This window comes from Phalacrocorax carbo, assembly GCF_963921805.1.
Source record: "Phalacrocorax carbo chromosome W unlocalized genomic scaffold, bPhaCar2.1 SUPER_W_unloc_3, whole genome shotgun sequence".
NCBI classification, from domain to species: domain Eukaryota; kingdom Metazoa; phylum Chordata; class Aves; order Suliformes; family Phalacrocoracidae; genus Phalacrocorax; species Phalacrocorax carbo.
Window position 1 is genome coordinate 384371 of NW_026990254.1, and position 25631 is coordinate 410001.

The window sequence follows — 25631 nt, forward strand, 5'->3', positions numbered from 1 at the left end:
GTGTAGGAAGTAAAGCCGGCGAGGCAAAAGGCCAGCTTGGCTGACCAGGGATCATCTTCTAGAAATAAGTAAACTTAAGTTATGTTTTATCTCTTCTTTTAGATGAACATGAATTTGATTTTGCTCCAGAGGTAGTCTTGGAATTATTGGTTTCTGATTGGACAGCTTTAAAAAATGTCATTTGGGAGTTTTCAGCTAAATAATGATAATTGCAAATGTTTGTTTTGCCTGGATGAGAGGCATACTAAGGGAGTACCTTTTATAAATAAGAGATCAGTGCAAGTTCCGAACCCAAGTTATGCAACACAGCACTGTGCTTAAATCAATGAGTTGTTCAAAATGCAATGTGACATTAATGCAGTGTGGCATCTGAGTTAATTGAAATTGTAAATGAAGCGGTTGGACAGTGGAACATATGCGGCCAATCGCTTGAAAACAAATGGCCACTTTTAATAACTCTCTCTCCAAGGTACATTTTTTTCATGACCTGTTCCACTTCCTTGTTTCTACAGAACCTGACAACACTTGGATTTTTGTAGTGGCAAGAGACAAACTGAGTCAGCTTGCCCTTTTCATTTCCTGATGAAAGCATATGGCTGTTTGGGTGCAGACATGACACACCAGTGGTCATTACTGGTCAAAAGAAACTGAAGATGAACACTTCACATACTTGCACGAGATGTCTTGACCAGGTTGTCTCAAACAAGCAACTATAGGCAAATTAATTCATATATTTCTTTAAATATTCCAGCACAATATTGTGCTTTTGTCCTTTAAAACTTGCAAGTATATCTTCCAAGAATTGAGCCAGTGGTAGCGTTACGTTCTGCCAATATACATTTCCCTCTATTCAAGAGAGCATTGGCTTGAACTCTAAGCTCCAGTTAGCATTGTCTGACACATCTAAACGAAGAAATCAAGCCTGTTTACATAAACCCTTGTAAAGCTGGCAAGGCAAAAGGCTGGCTTGGCTGACCAGGGATGATGACCTAGAAATAAGGAGAAAAAAGAAGCCCTGGGCTAGAGAACCATGACTGTGGGAATGATAAACTCCTAATAAACCCCCAACTTGTGGGTCCCTTCCAACTAAGGACATTCTATGATTCTATAATGTTTTGGTTATTGCTGACCAGTGCTTGCACAGTGTCAAGGCTGTCTCTCCAAACTCCGCCCGCCCCCAAAGGCCAGTAGGATGGAGGGTGGGCAAAAGGTTGGGAGGGGAGACAGCTGGGACAGATGACCCCAACTGTCCAAAGGGATATTCCATACCATATGACAACGTGCTCAGCAATAAAAGCTCAGGGAAAGGGGGAGGATGGGGGGGGACAGTAAATCCTGTTATCCTCTGTAACATCTTCATCATCCCTTTTCCCAACTTGGCTGGGGGCAGGGCTTCCCTATGGGCAGTTTATTGGAGGGGGGTCAGCCACCCCCACCGTGGCCCTGCCCCTCCCAGCCTCCCCGACTCGGGCAGAGCAGAGCGTGGGAAGCTGGAAAGGTAGCTGACCCTCCCCCACAGTGAGGAGAATTAACCCCTTCTCAGCCAAAACCAGCACAACAGGGAAGGTCCATAGCCTAAGGGAATGATGTCTGTGTATTATGTTAAAGGATGGGAAGGGGAGGGGTGGTGGTTGGTAAGGTTGTATTGGATGGTATGGGACCTGGGCATGGTGTAAATGGTATGGAATAAGGGGTGGAGAATGTGCTGGGTGGAGAATGTGCTGGGTGGAGAATGTCCCAGTTGGACTGCCAATTCTTTCAGGCTCTGGGTGTGCTCGGGTTTCAGTTCCCAAGCCACTGGAGGATTCAGCCAAACCAGACACTGAGCCAAAAGCACCCATTCCTCATCCCATCCAGGTACTGGAGGTTCAGGAGTCACGTCCCAGGCTCCCTTGTTCTTACGCTAGAACAAGTTTCAAAATGTTTGCGCTATGCTACCTCAAGTAGGAGTACTAAACAGACTTCCTGCCAGACTATTAACCCCAAGCGCCCATCCTCAAGACCTGCAAGATTACACTCCGGCAAACTAATTTGGCAGCTGAAGGTGGTCTCTGCGTTGTGGACATTTGTTGGATGCACTATAGCTGTACACTCCTCTTTTCACAGTACTAAGCTTCCTTCGGATCCCACTTCTGACAGCAGTTTTAAAATCAGAATCATAGAATGGTTTAGGTTGGAAGGGACCTTTAGAGGTCACCTAGTCCAACCCCCCTGCAGTGAGCAGGGACATCTTCAACTAGATCAGGCTGCTCAGACACACGTCCAACCTGACCTTGAATGTTTCTAGGGATGGGTGTCGTGGTTTAGCCCCAGTCAGCAACCATTCATGAGGTTCTCACGGGCCCACCTCTCCAGCTTGTCTAGGTCTCTCTGGATGACATCCCGTCCTTCTGGCATGTCAACTGCACCGCTCAGCTTGGTGTCATCCGCAAAATTGCTGAGGGTGCACTTGATCCCACTGTCCATGTCATTGATGAAGATATTAAATAGTACCGGTCCCAGTACGGACCCCTGAGGGACACCACTCGTCACCGGTCTCCATCTGGACATTGAGCCATTGACCACTACCCTCTGGATGCGACCATCCAGCCAGTTCCTTATCCACTGAACAGTCCACCCATCAAATTCGTATCTCTCCAGTTTAGAGAGAAGGATGCTGTGGGGGACTGTGTCAAAGGCCTTACAGAAGTCCAGATAGATGACATCTCTTCCCTTGTCCACTGATGTAGTCACTCCATCATAGAAGGCCACTAGGTTGGTCAGGCAGGACTTGCCCTTGGTGAAGCCATGCTGGCTGCCTCGGATCACCTCCCTGTCCTCCATGTGCCTTAGCATAGTTTCTAGGAGGATCTGCTCCATGATCTTCCCAGGCACAGAGGTGAGGCTGACAGGACGGTAGTTCCCCAGGCCCTCTGTTCTACCCTTTTTAAAGATGGGCCCAATGTTTCCCTTCTTCCAGTCCCCAGGGTCTTCACCTGACTGCCATGACTTTTCAAATATCATGGAGAGTGGCTTAGTGACTACATCAGCCAATTCCCTTAGGGCTCCGGGATGCATCTCATCAGGTCCCATAGACTTGTGTATGTCCAGGTTCCTCAGGCAGTCATGAACCTGATCTTCCCTTACAGTGGGAGGGGCTTTATCTCCCTGGTCTCCATCCTGCGGTCCATTGGCTTGGGAGGGGTGAGGAGAGAGATTACCATGCCAGTGAAGACTGAGGCAAAAAAGTTGTTGAGTACCTCAGCCTTCTCCTCATCTGTTGATACTAGGCCACCATTCTTGTTCACCATGGGGGGTACGCTTTCTTTGACTTTCCTTTTCTGGTTGATGTACCTGTAGAAGCCCTTCTTGTTATTCTTTGCACCCCTTGCCAAATTCAGCTCCAGCCGTGCCTTGGCCCTCCTGACCACATCCCTACGCAACCGGGCAGCGTCCCTATACTTTTCCCAGGATACCTGTCCCTGCTTCCACTCCCTGTGGAGTTCCTTCTTGCTCTTTAGTTTGGCCAGCATGTCTCAACTCAGCCATGCTGGTCTCTTCCCTTGCTTGCGTGATTTCTTACACCTGGGGACTGAGAGCTCTTGCGCTTTATGGAACGCGTCCTTAAAGATCTTCCAGCTCTCTTCTGTTCCCTTGCCCCTGAGGACCGTTTCCCAGGGGGTCCTGCTGACTAACTCCTTGAAGAGCTGGAAGTCCGCTTTCCTAAAATTTAGGGTCCTGACTATACTCCTAGCTTTTCCCATAGCCCTCAGGAGTGTGAACTCCACCAATGCGTGATCGCTGCAGCCCAGGCTGCCTCCAATCTTGACGTCACCGATGAGCTCGCTTGCATTGGTGACCATCAGGTCTAGTATTGCATCCCCTCGGGTAGGGCTGTCTACTACCTGGCTCAAGAAGTTATCCTCAACGCATTCTAGGAATCTCCTGGATTGCCTCCAGCTCGATGTGCTACTTTTCCAGCAGATGTCGGGGTGGTTGAAGTCCCCCAGTAGGACGAGAGCCTGCGAGCGCAAAGCCTCCTGGAGTTGGAGGAAGAAGGCTTCGTCAGTAGGCTCCCCTTGGTCAGCCGGCCTGTAGTAGACACCAACCACAAGGTTCCCTTTGTTGCCTCTGTCTCTGTTTCTTACCCATAAGCTTTCAACCTGCTCATGGTTATTCTTCAGGGACAGCTCTTCACACTGTATTGATTTTTTGATGTAGAGAGCAACGCCTCCGCCCCTCCTTCCTCGCCTGTCACTTCTGAACAGCCTGTAGCCATCGATAGCCACATTCCAGTCATGGGGTTCATCCCACCAAGTTTCAGTAATGGCAACTAGGTCGTAGCTTTCTAGCAGCACGGTAGTTTCCGACTCCTCCTGTTTGTTTCCCATGCTGCATGCGTTAGTATAGAGGCATTTCATCTGGGCTGTGGGCCGTGTCTCCTTCTTATCAGAACACCCCTTGATACCCTTGAGGTGTTTCATGTTTTAGTAATGTCATTGTGTAGGTCTGGACAGACTAAACACATGCATCGATTGCTATGCAGTAATTGGTTCCGTGTGAGGGAGTTTGGATATTTATAGTCCCCATGAAAGAGTGATTATTAATGCAAAGAACACTACAAAGCTACAGGAAAAGTGGCTATCTCTACTTCCCCTTTCCTTGCTGACAGGAGCAGCAGTTGTCAGAGGTTGGGAGGAGTAGGGTGCTGAGGGTGTCTGTTCTGGCCACACACGAGCGTGGTCCCAGGCATCCCCAAAGGCAGAGTCATGCTGCCCCCCCCTTCGGGCTGAGGTGGATGTGTTGTATGAGGTGGAGAGCACCTTCCAGATTATTTAATCTTTAGTTGTTGTTGGACTGCTCTGAACTGTCGCTCATTGATTGGTGTGGTCAAATATTCTTGTATAAGTTTAGTTCTGCTATTTCTGCCAATTATGTGTTTTGTTTGGTTTTTTTTTAATAACACCTGCTTCGTTGTGCTTCATCTAACAAAAGTTACAACCCTAACAACTACATAGCAACATACCAAAGGTCAAACAGCGGGCCTCCAACATCAGTCTAGTTATTCGAGTGATGTCAGCTCAGTAGGCCAAGACAACCAGAGGAGGGCACGGGGCACGGGGCACGGGGCACGGGGTGGGGGGGGGGGGGCAGGAGGGGGCAGAGAGAAAGAGAGCGAGCCAAGTGGGTGAGGGTGGGGGTGGGGGTGGGGTTGCACGAGAGTGGGGGCGGGGCTGAGGGATTTTACAAGTATAGCACATCTCTGTCTCCTTCCTTTCTTGCCTTCAGAAATATTTACAAGGCTCTTTTTTGAAAACCTAAGTTCTAAACCCCTCAAGTTCATGCCAAGGAAAAGTTCTTAACAGCTTTGATTTAGACATTCCAACAGTTATGGCCCTTATGAATGCCTTAAGTTATACAATTTGAACATTAAACTCATACAAAGAAGTTGATTCTTAAAGACTTTAATTTTTTAAAAAAGTATTCAAGACTGTTTTCTAACCAATGTGCATCATCAACAGGTTCAGTGAAAACACCAGATTTCTTCCTAGTATGACATCTATAATACCAAAAGCATGCTATGAGAATCCGCGCAGCATAAATTGGTACAATTGGTACATAGCATCAGTTGGTACAATGTTTTACAAGAACAAAATTAAACTTTAACATTAACTGCTATAAAAACAATGTTTCCAGCTCGTACAAAGCACAGTAAAAAGCCATCCTGACACATGTTGAAAACCTACACACTAACAGGTCAGTATGACTGGAAGAGAGTATGTTTTATACAAATGAAGCAATTAAGCAGTCGAAAGACTATTTACACTCTTTCCTGCTATTAACTGGACAAACATACAGGGGTCAGATTAAAACATACTACAACTCTGTCTCCTGTTTTCTGAATGGGATTTTGAGATGTGTATTGCTTATTAATACTGGATAAAACCATCAGCAAAGCATTTAAATACTTTTCAAATGAAGATTAAAGGGGCTGTTATTCCACAAAATGTAGCATTAAAATACTGTGCTTATAAAACTTTAAAAACTTTTGGTCTGTAGATTTCAAATGCAAAATTTAATAACTTTTATTTTGTATTTAAAAAAAAAAACCACAACAAACCAACAACCAAACAAAAAAGACTCCAGAGGCATCATTTTTTTCTCAAAGAGTTTCCTTTGGATTTTCAAGCTCGGTCTCTTCACCTGATGTTCTAGAAAAATAATAAAGCAACATTAATACCCATATAAAGAATTTTAGACATAAATCTTACTTTAAAATTCATTGACCTGGAATAAGACTAGAATCTCAGTGTGTTGATGCACATTCAGCAGTAGATGAAGTTTGGAAGACTGAAGCAGTTAGTGATGCCAGCTTCTCTCCTTGAGAGGACTGCGTTCCACCCCCCTCCACCCCCACACACCAGTTGAGCTCAAGTCAACATGCCAAGCTGCGAACTGCAGTTATTCAGGATCTGATTTGTATTCCATTCAGGCATTACTGAATAGTAAGCCAAACAGTTTTTTACTGTAGTTCTGACACTGGTGCCAGTACCAAACTCAATGCCCTTGGAAGCGTAGAAGATGGAATCCAATACTCTTTTTGTGCTGGAAAAAGAAAAGGAAGTTTGTGTTGACTGCAGGACCATGCCATCAGCAGCATGCACATTCAAGCTTGTAGCTTCCTTTCACTCCAACCAGCACTAATGTATTGGTTTGCTAGAAAACTTTTCACATCCTTCTCCTGGATTTTAGCAGTGGAGTTTCTGAATGACTGCAGCATATTGCTCCAAGTTGTTTGCAGTGACCATTGCAACAATCATTTAAGGTTTACTTTCCCCCTTATAAACAGAGTTTATGAATTTTTATCCAGAAACTATTGGGCTTTTTCTGCATCCTTACTCTACTAAACTAGGTTGGGTTTTTTTTTAATTATTTTTTTAGCAGTTTAGAAATATATTTCATGCAATATTTTAGGAAGCAAGTAAAAAATAGCTGCTTTATGGGGAGAGGGTCTATGGTTTTAATTTGTGAATTGCTTTCTTTAAATTAGGCTGAAAAACAAGCTGAAGCTGCAGAAGCTGCAGTGGTAGCAGCTGCAGTGGCTGTGACTCCAAAAGTAAGCCCTAAAAGAGGAAGACCAGCAGGTAACTTCAAACAAAAAGGAATAATAATTATTTTTCCTCATACAAAATAACTTAACAGAGATGGCTGGAGGCTTTATTGCCCACAGATCTTCAGAGTATTACAGAATATTTCCTAACATGTAAACTTCCAATTTTTATTTTTTCATATATATATATATATAAATAAATAAACATACATATACACATCTAAACTATCCCACATGGCGACCTGAGGTATTTAGCACATAAAGGGCCTTAAAATGTTTATGGTTATGCTGGGTCCTCTGAAATAAGGATCACTGTATCCCCTTGCGAGTATCACCTTTAGGAAAGCCTCCATAGGATTCTGCTAACTTACAGACTATGCAATAAGACCTCTGTTTCCCTGTGGCTTCACAAAGGTTTATATTAATCAAAGATGTATAAAACTGGTACTTAAGTTGTGTTAGAATATCCACAAAACAAGTTTTTAAAAAAATGGGGGGAGGGAGACTGTCTATAGGTAGAGCTCAGAGGGCAGTAAAAACGAGTGAAGAGCTGGAGAGATTTTGCTGAAAAGACATTTAAAGGAAACCTCTGTAGACTGATAGACAACTGAGAAGAAAATATAGCTATTAGAAGCAGCATGTAATTTAAAAGATTTTGCTAATAGTTCTGCAGTACTTGTTTGTGAAAATAGCAATAACTTAACTGTAATTCTTATGGCAAGTTTGCAAGTATTCTTGAAGGAAACATTTTAAATTCTTTTTGCTGCTAACATGGGGAAAGTTATTGGAGCACTTAAATATGCTATATGAGCATTTAGTCTGGGAAACAGATAATTTTATACTCACCTGTATCTGGTAGCATTATGAAAATAACTTTTAGAAAGTGCAACCATAGTTAGCTCCCAAGGCAAACTATTTAAGACTAGATGTGAGGAAATGAAGTACTACCTTAGTACTTCACCCACTTTCATTATGTTTATTAAACGAATATTTTTAATACTTTAATGTGTGTGGGATTATATTGATCGTTCAAATGAATTGTGTTTATGCAAGCTATTGTCCGTAAGAGCAGGAAAGGACCTTTACAAGAGATGTTTTGGCACCCTATGGGAAATGTGTTACTAGATGATGTACTGTGCAGCACTCTCTTGCATTAATATGATGCGTGCATCTCTTGCTTAGCAGTGCTCCACACTAACACCAGCAGCACTTCAAACACTGGGCTGTTAGGTTTTTTCCTAACAGAATGTTCACTGGGGATAACAAATAAGCATGTTCCATAAATTTCAATCCATAATGGCAGCATACTAATTATTTTAATTTTACAAAATTCAAAGGGTATAAGCGTCGAGAAGGTGGATAAACCATTTAGCTCGCTTTAACACTGAAACATGGTGAAATTGAGAAAATGTAGAACTGTGCTGCATACCTCAGCGTGGTGGTAGAATTTCTTGACACTGATTTACTCTCAGGGAAAGGGATGGAAGCTCCATGAAGCTCTTAAAACTACTACTGATAAATAGGTTGAGTTTAGATTTGCACACTAAATTACTTAAGTCTTTTCCCCCGCTTATTATTGTCTTATTATTCCACTTATTATTCTCTTGTTTCAGGCGTATTTTTTTATTAGCTGCGTAACATGAGGCAGGGCCGTTCTGAGTGCACTGGGTGGAAAAGGCACAGGAATAGATGGTTTAAACCTCTTAGACTGCTATCTTAAAGGACCAAAGTGTTGGTTGAGATTTTAATTTTTCAAAGGGATCTCGATTAAACTTTGATACACAGTTCCAACCTCTGAATTTTTTTTTAAATAGAGTATTTACCTTACTAGGTTTGACTCAAGTGCTGCTTCTATGCATTGACATGAGAAACAATCCTTTTATATAAGGAATGGGTGGTGGCTGTAGACTAACCTGTTCTTTTTGTATAATTAGCTACTGAAGTAAAGGTTCCAAAACCAAGAGGGAGACCCAAATTGGTGAAACCACTTTGTCCTTCAGAGACTGACATGTGAGTTGGCTTTTTATATAAAATGCCTGTCTTTATTGTAAACCAAGTGGTTGCATTTGATGAGCTGTCATGACTTACTGAGTTCCTGCCCAGCATTTTCCTTGTAGTACTCAGTATAAGTTGGATGTTGCAGTCAGGATGGGTGGACGACCAGATGGGTAAAAAAGCGGTTGGATGATTGGGCTCAGAGGCTAGGGGTTAATAGGTTGTTGTCTCCCTGGAGGATGGTAACAAGTGGAATACTGCAGGAGTCTATCCTGGGACGTTTCCTGCTTAACATCAATGATCTGGAGGAGGTGAGAGCATGCACTCTCTTCAAGTTTGCAGATGAGAGCAAATGGGGGGGGGGTGGGGTGTGTGTGCAGTCAATACACTTGAGGGCAGAGCCACCATCCAGAGGGAACTAGACAGGTTGGAGGAACAGGCTGACAGGAACCTCATGAAATTCAACCAGCACAAATGCAAAGTCCTGCCCCTGGGAAGGAAGAACCCCTGGCAATGGTACAGGCTGGGGACTGACTGCGGAGCAGCTCTGCTGAAAAGGACCTGGGGATCCTGGTAGACAGAAAGCTGATCACGAGCCAACAGTGTGCCCTGGCAGCAAAGGAGGCCAACAGCATCCTGGACTGTATGAACAGGAGCGTAGGCAGTTGTATTGGGTTTGGCTGGGACGGAGTTAACATTCCCCATAGCAGCCCTCATAGTGCTGTGCTTTGTATTGGTAGCTAAAATCATGTTGATAGCACACCAATGTTTTGGCTGTTGCTGAGCAGTGCTTGCACAGCATCAAGGCTGTCTCGCCACCACCCCCCTCCCCAAAGGCTGGAGGGTGGGCAAGACCTTGGGAGGGGACCTAGTCAGGACAGCTGACCCAAACTGACCAAAGGGATATTCCATACCAATTGATGCCATGCTCAGCAATAAAAGCTAAGAGAAAAGAGGGGGAGGGGGGGCATTTGTTATTAAGGCGTTTCTCTTCCAAAGCAATCGCTACGCGTACTGAGGCCCTACTTTCCAGGAAGTGGCTGGATGTGGCCTGCTGATGGGAAGAAGATAATGGGTTTTTTCTCTTTTTTGCTTTGTTTCTGGGCGCGGCCTTTGCATTCTTTCATTAAACCACCATTGTCTTGACCCATGAGTTTTTAATCTTATTTTCTCCCCCTGTCCTGCTAAGGAGGGGGAGTGACAGAGCGGCTTGGTGAGCATCTGGCATCCAGCCAAGGTCAACCCACCACAGCGGTAGATCGAGAGGAGTTATTATCCCCCTCTGTTCAGCACTTGTTAGACCCCATCTAGAATCCTGGGTCCCCCAGTACAAGAAAGATGCCGAATAACTGGAGCGAGTTCAGCAGAGGGCCACCAAGCTGGTCAGAGGGCTGGAACACATGTCCTATGAGGAGGGGCTCAGGGAACTGGGCTTGTTCAGCCTGGAGAAGAGAAGGCTTTGGGGGAGATCTAATAACAGCCTTCCAATACCTACAAGGAGTTCATCAAGAAGAAGGAGCCAGGCTCGTCACAACAGTGCATGGTGGGAGGATGAGAGGCAATGGGCATGAACTGAAACAAGAGAGGATCAGACTGGATGTAGGGAAATACTTTTTCACCCTGAGGACAGTCAAGGAGTGGGACAGGTTGCCCACAGAGGTTGTCCAGTCTCCATCCTTGGAGGTTTTCAAGACCAGACTGGAGAAAGCCCTGAGTAACCTGGTCTGAACCACCCGCAGCAAGGGGTTGGACAAGAGACTTCGAGAGGCCCCCTCCAACCTGAATTCTCCTATGATCCTATGAAATGAAAGATCTAAGAGGGAGCCAACTTTGTGCAGGTGGAGTATTTGATAGTAAAAACTAAAAAGTACATCTTCCTGAATTGAGAGTTAGGTTCCCCTTTAAACTGGGTAGAGATAATGAATATGAAGCTTAAATAATTTACTGTGTTTTAGTGTTCATGAAGAGGAGAAGACAAAGAAAAAAGGACTGGAAGAAAAGGCCAAAAAACAAGGGAAAAAAGATGAGGAGAGCCAGAAGGAAGAAGACAAATCAAGGAAGGAATTTGATAGAAGAGAAGCAAAGGGGGAGACTGAACCAAAAAGGAGAAATACTTCCCAAGTGGGTTCTGCATCAGCATCTGATTCTGAAGAGGATGAAGGAGAACATGAAGGTGATAAGGTATCTTGCTCTTTATTGACTGACTTATTGTAAAGAACAGGAGTTCACTGAAAACATTCCTTAAAGCTAATACTAGGTCTTCAGTTTTGTCTATTAGGTGTTGGAGCCTTGTGTCTGGCTAATGCAGATGCATGCCTTGGAAATGAGAAGTTGCAGAATTCCTTTCTGTCAAATAATCTTTTCAATATCTTTTAGATATGTACAAGGAAAAAACTTTCTAATACTTTTTATTTTTTAAAGGATGGATTTAAATGTAAGTGATTTATTGTAGCAAAAGTTTGTTGGTTTGTTGTTTGTGTTTTTTTTTAATATACTGACTTGAATGCTTTTTTGTGGGGTCTGTGAAATATATTTTTGAGGGATAGGAAGCTGTCTCTAGTTGATCATTTGGGAATGGCTTTGGGTTTTTTGGTGTTTGGGATATTCTTCTCCATATCTGAGAGAAAGCACTAATAAAACTCAGCTTCTTATCTGCATATAAAATATTTGGATTTAGTTACAGAGGAATGCTAACTCTCATCAGGGTGTTTCATGGACTAGAGCAATAATGTGTAGACATCTAGAGCAGGTAGGTTTAACTATTAATGTTTTTGATGTTCAGTAACCTAAAGACTCCTTCTCTCTTCTCACCTTAAAATCCTAAATAAAAACGGAAGAAAAAAGGAGGGAGAATCTTTCAAGGAGCTCATAGAAGAAACATGTTACAAGGCCAACATGAGAGAGCGCTGACAGAAAGAAAGTGTAAGCAAGAGGAGCAAATGGAATCTGAGCTGTGAGTATGCTTTAATACATAGTGTCTGTACATTGTGGTAGTACCTTGAAACTAAGAGGAGGCACAAAACCTGACAAAATTCCCAATTGGTTTGCACTGTGTTCTGTGTCCTCCCTCTGCTTTTTTCCCCCCAGGCATTATTTAACTTTTTAAGTGGAGAATAAAAAAGCTCTTGTAAATCAATATGTAGTATTGTGGGAGGATGGGAAAAATTGAATCCAGAAATTAAGTGATGTCAGTCTTTCAGTGACTTAGATTTCCTAACATTAGGATAGAGTTGGTGGGTTCTGTTTAGAAGCATCCTGAGAATACCTGAAGCTAACTCTCTTGTTCCAGCAGGGCCATGTATTATATTTTAAGTAAGTCTTGAATAGAATCATAGAATCATAGAATCATAGAATCATTAAGGTTGGAAAAGACCTCTAGGATCATCAAGTCCGACCGTCAACCCAACACTACCATGTCTCCTAAACCATGCCCTCAAGTGCCACGTCTACACGTCTTTTAAATACCTCCAGGGATGGCGACTCCACCACCTCTCTGGGCAGCCTGTTCCAATGTCTGACCACTCTTTCAGTAAAGAAATTTTTCCAAATATCCAATCTAAACCTCCCCTGATGCGGCTTGAGGCCGTTTCCGCTCGTTCTAGCGCTAGTGACCTGGGAGAAGAGACCAGCACCCACCTCACTACAACCTCCTTTCAGGTAGTTGTAGAGAGTCATAAGGTGTCCCCTCAGCCTCCTCTTCTCCAGACTAAACAACCCCAGTTCCCTCAGCTGCTCCTCATAAGACCTGCTCTCCGGACCCTTCACCAGCTTCGTTGTCCTTCTTTGGACACGCTCTAGTACCTCAATGTCCTTCTTGTAGTGAGGGGCCCAAAACCGAACACAATATTCAAGGTGCGGCCTCACCAGTGCCGAGTACAGGGGCACAATCACCTGCCTGCTCCTGCTGCCCACACTATTCCTGATACAAGCCAGGATGCTGTTGGCCTTCTTGGCCACCTGGGCACACTGCTGCCTCATGTTCATCCAGCTGTCAAACAGCAGCCCCAGGTCCTTCGCCGCCGGGCAGCTTTCCAGCCACTCTTCCCCAAGCCTGTAGCATTGCATGGGGTTCTTGTGACCCAAGTGCAGGACTTGGCACTTGGCCTTGTTAAACCTCATACAATTGGCCTCGGCCCATCGATCCAGCTTGTCCAGGTCCCTCTGTAGAACCTTCCTACCCTCGAGCAAATCAACACTCCCGCCCAACTTGGTGTCATCTGCAAACTTACTGGGGGCACACTCGATCCCCTCATCCAGATCACTGATAAAGATATTAAACAAGACTGGCCCCAACACTGAACCATGGGAAACCCCGCTCGTGACCGGCCGCCAACTGGATTTAGCTCCATTCACCACAACTCTCTGGGCTTGGCCATCCAGCCAGTTTTTCACCCAGCGAAGAGTACACCCATCCAAGCCATGAGCCGCCAGCTTCTCTAGAAGGATGCTGTGGGAGACAGTATCAAAGGCTTTACTAAAGTCCAGGTAGACATCATCCACAGCCTTTCTCTCATCCATGAGGCGGGTCACCTGGTCATAGAAGGAGATCAGGTTGGTCAGGCAGGGCCTGCCTTTCATGAACCCATGCTGACTGGGCCTGATCCCCTGGTTGTCCCGCACATGCTTGGTGAGCTCACTCAAGATGAACCGCTCCATAACCTTCCCCGGTACTGAGGTCAGGCTGACAGGCCTATAGATTTTCTGGCCCTTTCTCCTTCTGGCCCTTCTTGTAGATGGGCGTCACATCAGCAAGCTTCCAGTCATGTGGGACCTCCCCTGTTAACCAGGACTGATGGTAAAGCACAGAATCACAGGTTGGAAGGGACCTCGGGGATCATCTAGTCCAACCTTTCTAGGAAGAGCGCAGTCTAGACAAGATGGCCCAGCACCCTGTCCAGATGGAGAGTGGCTTGGCAAGCTCCTCCGCCAGCTCCCTCACTACTCTCAGGTGGATCCTATCCGGCCCCATATTCTTGTGAGTGTCCAGGTGGAGCAGTAGGTTGTAAACTGCTTCCTCCTGGATTATGGGGGGTTTATTCTGCGATCTGTCCCTGCCTTCCAGCTCAGGGGGCTGAATACCCTGGGGACAACTGGTCTGATGGTTAAAGATTGAGGCAAAGAAGGCATTTAGTACCTCAGCCTTTTCCCTCATCCTCAGCTGCAATGTTTCCCTCTGCATCCAATAGAGGATGGAGATTCTCTTTGGTTCTCTTTTTGTTGTTAATATATTTGTAAAAACATTTTTTGTTATCCCTTACAGCAGTGGCCAGGTTGAGTTCTAGCTGGGCTTTTGCTTGCCTAATTTTCTCCCTGCGAGACCTAACAAGGTCTCTGTACTCTTCTCGTGTTACCTGCCCCTTCTTCCAAAAGTGGTAGACTCTCCTTTTTTTTCCTGAGTGTCAGCATATGAGATTGAGATTTATATAAAAATTCTGTAGCCACGAATTTCAGGTTGTGGAATACATAGGGTTCCCTGGAAAACACTGCCTTCTCTGTCGGGCAGCTGGAGGCTATACTATCAGACAGAACAAGGAAGAAGTTATGATTTATGCTACTCTGGCTCTGCAAAGCCAGTTGAGTAATATCAAGCAGTTTGCAGTCAGAAGATAAATTATCACAAATGAATCAAGCATTATCACGGAGAGAAGATCCTGCCAGAAACTTAGGGGGTTGGGACAGCAGGAAGAAATCGATCTGACCCGTTCTCAAGACTTATTCCACAAGTGGGTGAAGAAGCTACCACCATGAGATTGAGATGTTCCCATCCACACAGTTCTTCAGAAGGAGGAAAAAGGGGGAGAACAAGGTAAAAATTCTGGGAATTAGGAGAAGGAAATGGTCCCCTTCATCTATAACAATAAAATTTTAACCTTTCTTTATCCTTTAACAAGAATCTAGAATTATTTACTACCCACCCACCCCCAAGTGATTTTGTCCCTTCCTTGACAGTTATTCTTTCTCTAGAAACCTAAACACACTTCTTCCTTGGGGAAAACCTCAACACTGAACACTAAATTGTTTTTATCATTTCTGCAATTCTTAAGACAATATTATGTAAATCTGACATGCTTTTTGATTTCTGCAATAAATTGTCATGTGTTGTTTTGGTTAACATAGACTCATAGAACGGTTTGGGTTGGAAGGGACCTTAAAGATCACCTGGTTCCAAGTCCCCTGCCGTGGGCAGGGATACCATCCACTAGATCAGGTTTCTCAAAGCCCCATCCAAGCTGGCCTTGGACACTTCCAGGGAGGGGGCACCCACAACTTCTCTGGGCAACCTGTTCCAGTGTCTCACCACCCTCACAGTAAATAATTTCTTCCTAATATCTAATCTAAATCTACCCTCTTTCTGATTAAAACCATTACCCCTCATCCTATCACTACACTCCCTGATAAAGAGTCCCTCCCCATCTTTCCTGTAGGCCCCCTTTAAGTACCGGAAGGCCGCTATAAGGTCTCCCCGCAGCCTTCTCTTCTCTTGGCTAAACAACCCCAACTCTCTCAGCCTGTCCTCATAGGGGAGGTGCTCCAGCCCCCTGATCCTCCTTTGTGGCCCTCCACTGGACCTGCTCAAGCAGGTCCATGTCTTTCTTATGCTGGGGGCCCCAGAGCTGAACGCAGTACTCCAGGTGGGGTCTCATGAGAGCCGAGTCTTCTGTACTTTTAAATAGATTTCATATTTTGTGCATCTAGGGATCTATACAGAGCTCCACTTCAGTAAAAGTAAGGAGCAGTAGCTTATCTTAGTGACGCTGCATAGTTTAGATTATACCTGATGCCTAATTATTAAGCACAAAAACTAATACTGATAAAATGCGAAAAGGTTTACTTTTCTTTTTGCTTTCTTGCAACTTCCTCTGTCAGCATAATGGATATAAATTGAATTTTTTGTTTCATTTTTTAAAATCATTATTTTCCATTTTTTCTGGCCTAGGTAGCTACCTCACTGATATTTGTTAGGCAAACAGTTCAGTGCTTTGTACATAAAACACAGCCTTGCTTAAAGAATGTGAGTCTGTGCAGGTACAACTGCGTTGCTCCTCAGTCTACTGCCAAATTTGTGCCAACATCCTCAGCTATTCATCCTCTCGGTAAAAAGAAACAAAGCAGCTTATCGAACAATGTTGCAGAAAAGACCTTGACTTGCTGATTTACCATGCATTACCAACTACAGCTTTTCTTAGTACCAATGAATAATTCAACACGTCCCAAACTTTAAAAAGATAACTTAAGGAAACAGCATATATGCCCATCAGCACAACTGAAAGTAGTTCTTAAGCACAATCACTTGGAATACATTATTTTCTAGAATGCACATAATCACAGAATAATTCAGGTTGAAAGGGACCTCAGGAGGTCATCTAACTTCAACCTCTGGCTCAAAGCAAGATTAGCTATGGGATCAGATTGTTCAAGTACATATTCAAAAAGATATGAAAGCACCTTATCTCTAGTTAACAAATGGAATACAGTTACACCAATATTTAACATACAGAACTGAAGAGACATTTACAAACCATTTGCTCAGACGCAATACTCAGTGCTTACAAGTGTTTTGTAAATTCATGTTTTGCTCATGTTTTCTCTGCTTAATGGTCTCTTCTTTAAACAATTTAACACTGCATATGAAATTATAAGCAAGTTTCACATGACAGAAGTAGAGTTTGCAGACTGTTCGAGTTTTAACATGAGCAGTGTATGCATTTTTCAGCATGAAAGGTGTACCAGTTTAGTCAGTGGTATGCTTACAAGTGGACTTTTACTGCAAAAACTGTAAACTAACATTGGTTTAAGCAAGATAGGTTTGCGTTATGCACACATTGTTTGATAATGGCTAATCCAAACAAATTGCTCTTAAGTAGCCATACAAGGGTTTATGTAAACAGGCTTGATTTCTTCGTTTAGATGTGTCAGACAATGCTAACTGGAGCTTAGAGTTCAAGCCAATGCTCTCTTGAATAGAGGGAAATGTATATTGGCAGAACGTAACGCTACCACTGGCTCAATTCTTGGAAGATATACTTGCAAGTTTTAAAGGACAAAAGCACAATATTGTGCTGGAATATTTAAAGAAATATATGAATTAATTTGCCTATAGTTGCTTGTTTGAGACAACCTGGTCAAGACATCTCGTGCAAGTATGTGAAGTGTTCATCTTCAGTTTCTTTTGACCAGTAATGACCACTGGTGTGTCATGTCTGCACCCAAACAGCCATATGCTTTCATCAGGAAATGAAAAGGGCAAGCTGACTCAGTTTGTCTCTTGCCACTACAAAAATCCAAGTGTTGTCAGGTTCTGTAGAAACAAGGAAGTGGAACAGGTCATGAAAAAAATGTACCTTGGAGAGAGAGTTATTAAAAGTGGCCATTTGTTTTCAAGCGATTGGCCGCATATGTTCCACTGTCCAACCGCTTCATTTACAATTTCAATTAACTCAGATGCCACACTGCATTAATGTCACATTGCATTTTGAACAACTCATTGATTTAAGCACAGTGCTGTGTTGCATAACTTGGGTTCGGAACTTGCACTGATCTCTTATTTATAAAAGGTACTCCCTTAGTATGCCTCTCATCCAGGCAAAACAAACATTTGCAATTATCATTATTTAGCTGAAAACTCCCAAATGACATTTTTTAAAGCTGTCCAATCAGAAACCAATAATTCCAAGACTACCTCTGGAGCAAAATCAAATTCATGTTCATCTAAAAGAAGAGATAAAACATAACTTAAGTTTACTTATTTCTAGAAGATGATCCCTGGTCAGCCAAGCTGGCCTTTTGCCTCGCCGGCTTTACTTCCTACACTTTGGGATGGCCTGCTCCTGTGCTTTTAGGAGGTGGTACTTAAAAAGCGACCAGCACTGATGGACCCCAGCACCTTCAAAAGCTTTTTCCCTGGGGACCTTACTAAGCAGTTCCCCGAGCAACCTGAAGTCTGCTCTCCTCATGTCCAGAGCTGAGGTCTTGCTGGCAGCTTTCCTCCTGTCACCATAGAGTTTACACTTGACTGTTTCATGGTCACTGTGGCCAAGGCGGCCCCCAATCTCCACTTCACCCACGAGGCCCTCTCTGTTAATAAGCAACAAGTCAAGGAAGGCACCCTTCCTGGTCCGTTCCCTTAGTACCTGTACCAAGACATTGTCGTCCACATGGTTTAGGAACCTTCTGGACCTGATTGTCCCAGCTGTGTGGTATTCGCGGTTGACATCTGGCAAGTTGACGTCCCCCATAAGGACAAGGGCAGATGACTTAGAGGCATCCCTTAGTTCGGTGTCATCCTCCTGGCTGGGTGGCCTATAGTAGGCTCCCACGACAACATCCGCTTTATTTGTCTGTCCCTTAATCCTTACCCAGAGGCTCTCAACTGTGCCATCGCCAACTGCAAGCTCCGTGCATTCCAGCTGCTCCGCTACATACAATGCCGCGCCCCCGCCTCGCCTGCCCTGCCTGTCCCTCCTGAAGAGCTTGTAACCATCCATCACGGCACACCAGTCACAGGACTCATCCCACCAGGTTTCACTTATGCCAAAGATGTCATATCTCTGGGACTGGGCCAAGGCTTCTAGCTCCTCGTGTTTGTTCCTCATGCTGCGCGCATTTGTGTAGAAACACTTCAAGTGCGGTTCATTGTGCCCATCGACACATGTAGCAGTCTGAGGAGTCTCACTAGCACGCAGCTCCTCCAACTTTGGTGTGTCTTCCCATTGCCCGTCGCTGACTAGCCTTGTATTGCCCCTTTCCCCCTTCCAATCTAGTTTAAAGCTCTGTCAATCAGCCCTGCTAGTTCTTAAGCAAAAACCCTTTTCCCCTCCTGAGAAAGTTGCATCCCATTGAGTGTCAGCAGACCTGGTGTTGCATAGACCATCCCATGATCAAAAAAGCCAAAGTTCCACTGATGACACCAGCCTCGGAGCCTTGTGTTGATCAGCTCTACCTGCCTGTTCTTAAGTTTACCCTACTGCAATTAATAGTCACCATGTCCCACAGATTTATCTGCAGAGTTTTAGCTTCCAGGCAGCCAAAAGGAATGCTGGACACCACAAGTCTCTCAGACTCTTCCATGCTTCTAAAACCAAGGAGAACACAGCTGACAGCATAGCTTCCCCCAATGAAAACTGCTGGACAAAAACAATCTGTGAGCACTGGCTACAGAAATACTTGAAAACAAACTAGTACTTCAAGAAAAGATTTCAGCTAGAGGTTGATGTTAGATTTTTTTTCCCCTCTTTTACAAAATTCTGCAGAATTATATAATAAACTTAAGCTTTTGGAAGTCTGATTCAGTATCTGAATAAAATGTGGAAGGAGTATGTAAACTGACATATATGTATGATTTTCATTTAACAGATTCTTATTTTTACATTTGGAAAAACTCACGGCATGATGGAATATAACAATTAAAATAAGGCTTTTAAAGTCTATGATAAAACAAGACTGAAGACTTGATAAATAGGGCTTTTTTGGTGTTTTTTTCTGAACAAAAATATTTTTTGAGTTTTCTTTAAAGATGATAGTATACTTATAGATTACTTATTTCTGTGCTTCTTTTAGTAGAGTTATTTTATTTGTCATATAATCAATCTTTTTTCAAATAATTCCCTAAGGTAAACCTGAATTTCTGTCCTCTTACAATATTGTCTCTCCATCAATCTGTTTTATACACTACAGTTTTATCATAATTTTTAGATTTTAATAATACTTTCATTTGCTGCTTCTAGGGGAAACAGTCTGCTTATCTGGAGGATTCCCAATCTGCAGTATCTTAATAAATAAATTTATTCAATTTATTTTGGTCTTTGAAGACACCAGAGTTTGAATTCTCTATTTTTACACACAGTTTTAATATCTCAAAACATCTAATTTAAAAATAATAATAATAAAAGACTCAAGACTTTAGAAGACAGCATCATAAAAATGCTTTCATGTTTTTATAGGCAAAATAAAGAAGGTAAGAAATCAGAAGTTAAGAGGATGGAGAAGAAGAGAGGTTAGTTTAAATAATATTAAATATTCTTAATATATATACATACACAGAATATATAGATACACAATATTTTTTACTATCTTAATTTTTTTAAAAGTACATGTCTAGACTTACTGCTAAGGGGTTTTTGGGGGGATCTCAGTCAAAGATGTTTGATCTGTGATTACTTCCTTCAGATCTTTGAAGCAGTGTATTCTCATTTAGGCCTTCTTCATTCTTTCCTTAAGCAGTGTGTTAGAACTGGTCTTCAGTATCCTAGTTTTTAAACCTTTTACATGTTCTCCATTCACCAGCATATGAAATCAAAGGTTCTGTTTCTTTGAACTGAATTACTTTAAGTCTTTATCTTCACAAGTAATTTTCTTTTCCATCATAGCAGAATAATCAGAGGGGACCCCTTGCAAATAGTCAGATGATATCCTTTTCCAGGGAAGGGGTTTTTATTTGAGATAGTTACTGAGTTCTTGTCCACCAGACCACACTTCCAAACGAAACTTTACAATAAGAAGTCATTCCCTTCTTAGTGTCCCTGCCCTTCTTAGATATGTCTTAATGGCAACTGAAACCACTGCCTTCAGGTTCCACCTGTCTTTTGTTATATAGTAGAAATCCAGTGGTTTAAACTGGAACAAATTCCAGTGTTGGCAGAAGGAGAGATTTTTATATAAATGTGTCCAAGACAGATGGGAGAAACAAAATAAGCAGCTTGCCTGCAGTATTACTTATTATGTATACCACTTGTATACTGAAGAAAATCCAAATAAATGTTGTGATGGGTTGAGCTTGGCTGGCTGCGAGACCCCCCAGACAGATGGTCTCTCACTCTCCCTTCCCAACAGGACCAGGGAGATAATAAGATGGAAAAGCTCATGGGTTGATATAAAGACAGGGACATCACTTACCAATCGCCATCAGGGGGAAAACCAGCCTTGATTTTATTTGGATGGATTTGGACTATCACAGAATCACAGAATGGTTGGAGTTGGAAGGGACCTCTGGAGATCATCTTGTCCAACCCCCTGCTTGAGCAGGGACACCTAAAGCAGGGTGCACGGGACTGCATTCAGGCAGGTTTTGAATATTTCCAAGGAAGGAGACTCCACAGCCTTTCTGGGCAGCCTGTTCCACTGCTCTGTCACCCTCACAAGAAAGAAGTTTTTTCTCATGTTTAGGTGGAACTTCCTGTGTTCCAACTTGTGCCCACTGCCCTTTGTCCTGTCCAGTCCCACTGTCCTGACACCCACCCTTTAGATATTTATAAGCATTGCTGAAATCCCCCCTCAGTCTTCTCTTGTCCAGGCTAAACAAACCCAGGTCTCTCAGCCTTTCTTCATAAGAGAGGTGCTCCAGTCCCCTGATCATTGTAGCTCTCCGCTGGACTTGCTCTCTAGCAGTTCCCTGTCCTTCTTAAACTGGGGGGCCCAGAACTGAACACAGTACTCCAGATGTAGCCTCACTAGGGCAGAGTAGAGGGAGAGGATAACCTCCCTCGACCTGCTGGCCGCACTCTTTTTAATGCAACCCAGGATACTGTTGGCCTTCTTGGCCACAAGGGCACAGTGCTGGCTCTGGGTCACCTTGCTGTCCACCAGTACTCCTAGGTCCTTCTGAGCAGAGCTGCTTTCCAGCAGGTCAACCCCCAACCTGTACCGGTGCATGGGGTTGTTCCTCCCCATGTGCAGGACCTTACACTTGCACTTGTTGAATTTCATCGGGTTCCCCTCGGCCCAGCTCTCCAGCCTGTCCAGGTCTCGTTGGATGGCAGCACAGCCTTCCAGCATATCAGCCACTCCTCCCAGTTTTGTATCATCAGCAAACTTGCTGAGTGTACACTCTATCCCTTTGTCCAGGTCATTGATGAATATATTGAACAGGACTGGACCCAGCACAGACCCCTGGGGAACACCGCTAGTTACAGGCCTCCAACCAGACTCTGCTCTGTTGATCACAACCCTCTGAGCTCTGCCATTAAGCTAGGTCTGACTCTACCTCGCTGTCCTCTCATCTAACCTACACTTCCTAAGCTTGTCCACGAGGATCTTATGGGAGACAGTGTCAAAAGCCTTGCTGAAGTCAAGGTAAAAAACATCCACTGCTCTCCCTTCATCCACCCAGCAAGTCAAGTGTGTCTAAGTGTCTGAAATCCAAAGCATCAATATTCAGGTATCCTCTTATCATAAAGCTTCTGTATTTTCCCAGCTCTTACTATTTATTGAAACTTTCTTTTAACCTGGGTTAACTTCTAGAAGGTGACAGTTGGATATTACAGCAGAAAATTATTCAGTTGTAACTCCATGTTGTTGTTAAAAAAAAAAACAAAACTAAAAACCTACGTTATTTGCTACTTTAATGCACCTTAGGAAAACTTAAGATGAGCTGCCTACTCATAGTTTTTTGTGTTCTGTATCTCAAGTTCAGGTTTGTAGAAATGTTTCTAAAAAACATCTCATGAGATTATTAAATATTCATGTCTACTATTTCTGATCTTTAGAAACATCAATGGATTCTAGGCTTCAAAGGATACATGCAGAAATTAAAAACTCGCTCAAAATTGATAATCTAGTAAGTATATTTTGTTCATTGATGTATGTGTACAATTCAGGTAGGAAATATTTTTTGAATGCCTGGTTTGAAGTAAAGGAATTCTTTAATTTGCAAGACTGGTTTGGGTAGCTTCTTTCTTGATTACTCACCTGGTCTTCTCAGAGTGCCATCATGTGAAAAGTGTTGAAATGGATTTGGCCTCTAACTTAACATGAAAAGTGTTGAAAGGGATTTGGTCTCTGACTTGGCACTTTTACTTCATGAAGGCTATTTGTGTAATGAGAAACTAGTAGTTTAAGCAAAGTCATCTTTCACAACAAACACTGCAGTGGCTTCTGCATTTAGCAGCATGAGAAGTAGTGAGCAGTTTGAACTCAGTCTATGATTTTGTGCTGTCATGCTAAAGAACAAAACATTTGTTTCTAGTTCAGCCACCTCTTGTCTATAAAAAATTTCTGACCTCAGAGTACTTCATATTAAATTTTAAAATTTTCACCTCAGAAAAATGGTTCAGTTTAAATATTTTTCTGTCATCTGAACTCCAGATAGGAAATTCATTTCAAATATAAAAATACTTGAAATAAAAGCTCACAGAGATATAATCTTATTCTTGCCTGGATTAGAAAATTTTATAAGATTGGTTGCAGAGCTAGAGCAAAGATGTTTTCATTGTTGTATTTATCACTGAGTAAGTGTGGCAACTACCATATTCTGCTGAGAGCAGTCCCGAATCCTTCTTTTGCTTGGCCAAGTACCCAGGTGATTTATACAACTTGAGCATCTTTGTATATAATTTGATGAGTGAAGGTCTCACCTCTCTATAGAGTAATCTAAGCAGTATCTGACTTGCTTTTTTTGCTACTTTCCCCCAAGAACAGGAACTAAAACTCAACATTGCCTTCAATTTTATATTTTTTTCCTCTTAATGTGGCTACCAAGGATTGTTAGCATTTAAACAAAGTCTTCAAATCAAACTTTTGTTTATATACAGGATGTGAACAGGTGTATTGAGGCTCTTGATGAGCTTGCTTCCCTTCAGGTCACAATGCAACAAGCTCAAAAACACACAGAGATGATTTTGACTCTAAAGAAGGTGAGTTTTGCAACTTCATTTGAACTACCTTCAAAAGGGAAACTTTTTTTAATTGACATCAAGTTTATTTACTACTTTGGAGCATGTTTCACTTCAAGTCTAAACATAACATACAACGAGTTAAGAATTTCATATAGCACTTACTGAGATTAAGTAGATATGTACATATATAAGTGGGGTTGACTGTTTTACCTTTTCATTTTCAGATACGGAAGTTCAAAGTTAGCCAAGTTATAATGGAAAAATCTACAATGCTCTATAACAAGTTCAAGACCATGTTTTTAGTTGGAGAAGGAGATTCTGTTCTCTCACAGGTACTGAATAAATCACTTGCTGAGCAGAAGCAGCATGAGGAAAGCAAAAAAACCAAAGAACATTGGAAGAAAGGTCCAACCAAAAAAATAGAAAAGGAAAAAGAACTAACAGGTAGGTGTTGGTGTACTTCATCCCACTCTCCCCAGGAGACATTACTACAGTAGCACAGAGGCTGAAATGTTACCAGCTATGTTTGTGTTATATTTTTTAACAAACTTTATAGTACAGTAGGATTTACTTAGTAACTAATTACATGGCAGTTTTCTACAAAGTTGCATCATGGTAGTAGGGAAGGAAGATTAGTACTGAAAACAATTCAGTTGGCATGCTTTTAGGAGTATAATAGCTGAATGAGCTTCCATAGTTAATAGGTTATGTGATGTTTTAAATAAAATAGTTCTTTCAGTTAGCCTCATAGTTAATTTTTAGTTTCTTGTTTATATCCAGTCTCCACTACTTTGTGAGCCACATTCAAGTTGTTAAGGGATATTCAAGAGTGGCTGCTTTCTCCTGCAGTTCTGGTCCAGGACTCCCTCATACCTAGCCACTCTTGAAATATATGCTGATCACTTCAGGTTAACTGTCTTACACATAATACTTCTCAAGTTAATTTTCCAGTGTTCTTGAGTTTGTCTTGAAATGTGTTGTGAATTACCTTAAAACTATAGCCTTCAGCGATATTTTATATGCTTGCTCGTTTTATTTAGATAACGCAGTTTTTAGGACTGAGGTATAATGAATTCTTAAAAGACATAATAATATCTCTTCTTGCTTTTATATATAGCTCCAGCTGGTAGATTTCAAGATTATAGGAACAACAATTGTAGTGTTGGAGTTGCTGCTTCTTATGACAGAATTTTACTTTTCTTGCTTCCTGCAGTGCTGATTCTTTCCCCTTCATTTTAAAGGTGTGAAGACACTAAATGGAGAGTCTGAAACTCAGGACGTCAACCAACTACAGCAGAATGGAGAGAACACTGAGGAAAAGAAAGAGAAGCATGAAGTTGGCACTAAGAAAAAGTGGGTTAATGTTATTAAGTTCACTGAACTAACCCCCTGCATCACAACAACTCACGTTAAGAAAAAAAGAAGGGTAGCTGTCATAGGTGACACCCTTCTGAGGGGAACAGAGGGTCCTATATGCCAACTGGACTCAACCCACAGGGAAGTCTGCTGCTTCCCAGGGCCAGAGTAAGAGATATCAGAGAGATATGGTGGCCGGAAAAGAGGTAGCAAGAAGTCCAAAGGCTATCAAAAGATATTTCAGAGCCTTGGGGTGGATGGTTGAAGGATTGGGTGCTCAGGCAGTATTTTCCTTGACCCTTTCCATAGCAGGGAAGAATATTGAATGGAACAGGCAGGTAGAGCTGATCAACACAAGGCTCCGAGGCTGGTGTCATCAGTGGAACTTTGGCTTTTTTGATCATGGGATGGTCTATGCAACACCAGGTCTGCTGACACTCAATGGGATGCAACTTTCTCAGGAGGGGAAAAGGGTTTTTGCTTAAGAACTAGCAGGGCTGATTGACAGAGCTTTAAACTAGATTGGAAGGGGGAAAGGGGCAATACAAGGCTAGTCAGCGACGGGCAATGGGAAGACACAC

The 25631-nt window shown here is 42.8% G+C and overlaps 1 protein-coding gene across 4 annotated transcripts in view; it reads left to right on the forward strand.

Moving 5' to 3' along the window:
• LOC135310856 (lens epithelium-derived growth factor-like) overlaps positions 1–25631 on the forward strand; it is a 112599-nt gene that overhangs the window by 73609 nt on the left and 13359 nt on the right. For all 4 annotated transcript variants that reach the window (XM_064439921.1, XM_064439918.1, XM_064439919.1 and 1 more), the window contains 9 exons: positions 7031–7124; positions 9025–9100; positions 11041–11266; positions 11923–12038; positions 20026–20078; positions 22567–22637; positions 23611–23712; positions 23919–24138; positions 24936–25047. In XM_064439921.1, coding sequence (XP_064295991.1) covers positions 7031–7124; positions 9025–9100; positions 11041–11266; positions 11923–12038; positions 20026–20078; positions 22567–22637; positions 23611–23712; positions 23919–24138; positions 24936–25047 — 1070 coding nt within the window. The remainder of the gene's footprint in view (positions 1–7030; positions 7125–9024; positions 9101–11040; positions 11267–11922; positions 12039–20025; positions 20079–22566; positions 22638–23610; positions 23713–23918; positions 24139–24935; positions 25048–25631) is intronic.